Source organism: Trypanosoma grayi, assembly GCF_000691245.1.
Source record: "Trypanosoma grayi strain ANR4 Tgr_1311_V1, whole genome shotgun sequence".
Taxonomy (NCBI): Eukaryota; Euglenozoa; class Kinetoplastea; order Trypanosomatida; family Trypanosomatidae; genus Trypanosoma; species Trypanosoma grayi.
This window is the reverse complement of record NW_008826930.1, coordinates 1-3,866: the sequence shown is the minus strand read 5'-3', so window position 1 is coordinate 3,866 and position 3,866 is coordinate 1. Positions and strand designations below refer to the sequence as shown.

The window sequence follows — 3,866 nt, the reverse complement described above, 5'->3', positions numbered from 1 at the left end:
GGGCACACTTGATGGCAGGCACTTCCATTGTTTGTTTGGCTGTTGGGGTGCGCTCCTGCGGGAACAAGACGCCACCGCCGTCATGCCTCGGCTTCTCGTCACTGGGTGTTTGATTTGGATGTATGTGTGGGTGGTTGTGGTGCGGCACTGAAGTGGCGGACTGAATGCTGCGTGGATGCTGCTCTGTACTGTCCGTTTCTTTCTGCTCTCTCTCTCTCTCTGTGTGTAGGAGCAGTGCTGACGGCGATGATGATGATGCGCTACGTGTTGTTTGTGTGTGTGCTCTGCGTGTGGTGTGCCTGTGGGTGTGAGGGAGATGAAGCGGGAGCAGGTTCTGATGGCCATAATTGCGGTACTTCGGGGAAGGAAAAATGCCCAGGAGCAAAAAATGGGTCTTTGGGGCCTAATGATCAAACGGCGAATGTAGCGGCTCGTGGTGATACCGAGGGAGGTGATGAGCAGCTAGCTGTCGATGATCAATTATGCACAGCCGGTGAACCGGGCGATGAAAAAAAAGTTCCGTGTGCGCCTAAGGCGGGGCCTACCGGCAGGATAGTGAATTCCCTCGCCGACGGCCAATCTCCTGGTGGCGGAGGGCCGACAGGGCCCAAGGGGTCTATCGTACTTTCTGGCAGTACCCCTGGGGTAACCGTAAAGGGAGACCCAGGTGGTAATAGTGGTGGTGGTGGGGGAGGCACTGACCGGCTGGAAAATACGGGTGTGGTCTGCACGGCTGGCGCAGCGAGCAGTACGAATTGCCCAGATACAGCTCAGCTACAGCAGACGCAACAGCAACAATTAAACCACGTTGTGAAAGATACTAAAGGTAGCACGGTGAATGTAGGAGAGCACACGGGAAACACCCCCGTAGGTAAGGGGGTACGTGGGAACACACCTTCAGAGCAAGTCGAAACCAATGGCGCTGGTGACACGGATGATAGTTGCGTGAATGGAACACCCAAGGTAGCAGGTAAAGTTTGCAACACGAACGACAGCAAGACTATTCAGACCTCTAAACGAGTGGAGGAAAAAGTCCAAACGCAAACTGAACAGACATCTGAAGCAAAAGGAAACACCCCCGGCACCGTCGGTGAGAAAAATGGCGCCCCAGCTTCTGGTGCCCCACCATCTGCGCCAGACTCACCTGAGACTGAGAGCGCTGCTGAAGATCACCCCAATGGGGAGCCTGCTGAGAGTACTGCTCAGGCTGCAGTCGAACAAAGTGATGCCGTGCAATCGCAGACATCTTCCGCCTCTACTTCCACGAGTGCCACAGAAGCCACAGGCAGCAGCCAGCCGGGCAGCAGTCCGTCGACCGACAAGGGTCAAGACCCGAAGGCTGCGGACAGCAGCAGCGGAGGTGCAAGCACCCACACAGGACCGCTGCTGCTGTTTGTGATGTGGCTGGGTGGTCTGGCTATGACTGCTGCGTGCTGAGCCCCGCCATTGGGGACGCGGGGTGTGCTGCCCCACGCTGTGCGCTGCTGTTTCATGGTGGATGTGTTTCTCCCTTCTCTTCGTAATTGTTGCTTGGGTGGCCCTACTGCTTCTGCCCTCTCTTTGTGTGGCTGTTTCTTTGCTTTGTGTGTGTGTGTGGCATCCTTGTGGTGTGGAGTGGAGGGTGTGTTAATTGTAATTGCTTTTCTTTTCTTGTTTTTGCTTGCCGTGTGCTCGTGGAGTGCGATATCCCTTTATTCTGTGTGTGTGTGTGTACTGCGGCACCAGGATGCCTGGGTGCATTCGCTTTGTGCGGGAATTCCTTAACAACTTGCTTCGCAAACAACATTCGTCTGTATGGATGTGCTGCGGCTCTTTCGTTTCCCCCCGTCTGTGTGTGTTTCCCTCGCCGCCCACTCACTTGTGTGTGTGTGTGTGACTGGGGATGGGCCTGCGGTGCTTGATGGGCTTGTTGTGTGATGCCTGCAGCTGTGTGTTGGGTGTGTGGCAGGGGCACACTTGATGGCAGGCACTTCCATTGTTTGTTTGGCTGTTGGGGTGCGCTCCTGCGGGAACAAGACGCCACCGCCGTCATGCCTCGGCTTCTCGTCACTGGGTGTTTGGTTGGGTGGATTCTTGTTGCTGTGCTGGTGGTGGCGTGGCACGGAGTTGGTGGGGTGTGTGGTGTGGTGGTGTGGTGGCTTTCCTATGCCTCGCTGTCTGCTTTTGTCTCTCCTTTCTGCAAGGTCACAACTGGCGGTGATGATGATGCGCTACGTGTTGTTTGTCTGTGTGCTCTGCGTGTGGTGTACCTGCGGGTGTGCTGCGGCGGGTGCTGAGGATGAAGCTGAAGTTACTAATAATTGCAACAACGGTGAAGCTACCCAATGCCAGTCTCCACAAAACCCTTTACCTGGTGGTGTGGTTGGGGTTGGAGGACAAGGTATTGGCGGTGGTTTCGGTTTAGGAGGAGCTGAGGGTTCTACTCACACTTGCCCGGGGGATGACGGGACGATACTGCCTTGTCCGGAAGCGCTGGACACCGGAGGTGATGAGACTCCGAAGGGTAATACTGTGGCCGGGCAAAACGTTTGCACTTCGCCCGAGGGGGAGACGAAGAGTGGTGCGGATAATTGCGAACGAAGCGATAAACTAAATGCGCAAAGAGATAATGGCTCTCGTATTGCCAAATCAACTTCTATCAACAAGGAGGCCTGTGAGGGAGTGTCGGACGCACATACTTGCACGTCTTCATCTTCTTTGCCGCAGGGGTCATTATCGCAATCGCAACTTGAGCGGGCTATCCCTCCTGGTACTGGCGGTGGTATTGGGAACGTCCTGCTGCCAGGAACTGGAAAACCTCCTGGTCAAACCGGCCCTGCTGGTCCCGCGGGGGAACCAGGGGCTAAAAAGGCTGACGGGGAGAAAGAAATAGATGCACTGGATGGCAAGTCTCTTGCGGACTGCCCTGCTGAAGGCGGGGACCCTACGAAGTGTTCGACCACTCCTGCTCCGCTAAAAGCACAAGTGCAAAAGAACGAACCTGGGGAAGGACATGATAGCGGCAGCATGTTGGGCGGAAGAGGTGGCAGCAAAATCTCCTTAAGTGGTAATGAGAAGGCTCAGGGCACCCAACCGGAGTCACGAGATGACACTGTTCACTCTGGCAGCGCCGATGGTGAGTGTGGGGATGGAAAGCTTAAAGAAACAAAAACGGATTGCAAACCGAAGGACGAGGACAGGAGCACTCAGTCTGATCAGCGAGAGAAAGATGTACTCCAAACCAAAAATACCCAGATACCGCAAGCAAATCCAAAACCTGACAGCCCACTCGATGAGAAGAATGACGCCAAGAATTCTGCTGCCTCACCACCCGCGCCAGACTCACCTAAGGCTGAGAGCTCTGCTGACGATCGCACCAATTTGGAGCCTGCTGAAAGTACTGCTCAGACTGCAGTCGAGCAAAGTGATGCCGTGCAATCGCAGCCATCTTCCTCCTCTGCTTCTACGAGTGCCGCAGAAACCACAGGCAGCAGCCCGCCGACCGACAAGGGCCAAGACCCGAAGGCTGTGGACAGCAGCAGCGGTCCTGTGTGGGTGCATGCACCTCCGCTGCTGCTGCTGCTATCTGTGATGTGGCTGGGTGGTCTGGCTGTGACTGCTGTGTGCTGAGCCCCTCCATTGGGGACGCGGGGTGTGGTGCCCCACGCTGTGCGCTGCTGTTTCATGGTGGATGTGTTTCTCCCTTCTCTTCGTAATTGTTGCTTGGGGTGGCCCTACTGCTGCTGCCCTCTCTTTGTGTGTGGCTGTTTGTTTGCATTGTGTGTGTGTGTGTGGCATCCTTGTGGTGTGGAGTGGAGGGTGTGTTAATTGTAATTGCTTTTCTTTTCTTGTTTTTGCTTGCCGTGTGCTCGTGGAGTGCGATATCC

General features: G+C 55.4%; 2 protein-coding genes across 2 annotated transcripts; both read left to right on the top strand.

Moving 5' to 3' along the window:
• Window positions 1-246: 246 nt before the first annotated feature.
• On the top strand, window positions 247-1,437 carry DQ04_13111010 (hypothetical protein; the record flags this gene model as incomplete). Its single annotated transcript, XM_009316892.1, has 1 exon — window positions 247-1,437. One exon carries the CDS (start codon window positions 247-249, stop codon window positions 1,435-1,437), a length of 1,191 nt encoding a protein of 396 aa, XP_009315167.1.
• A 762-nt stretch (window positions 1,438-2,199) lies between these two features.
• On the top strand, window positions 2,200-3,609 carry DQ04_13111000 (hypothetical protein; the record flags this gene model as incomplete). The annotated part of the gene is made up of 1 exon (XM_009316891.1): window positions 2,200-3,609. The coding sequence occupies one exon, from the start codon at window positions 2,200-2,202 to the stop codon at window positions 3,607-3,609; it is 1,410 nt and encodes a 469-aa protein (XP_009315166.1).
• Window positions 3,610-3,866: the final 257 nt, after the last annotated feature.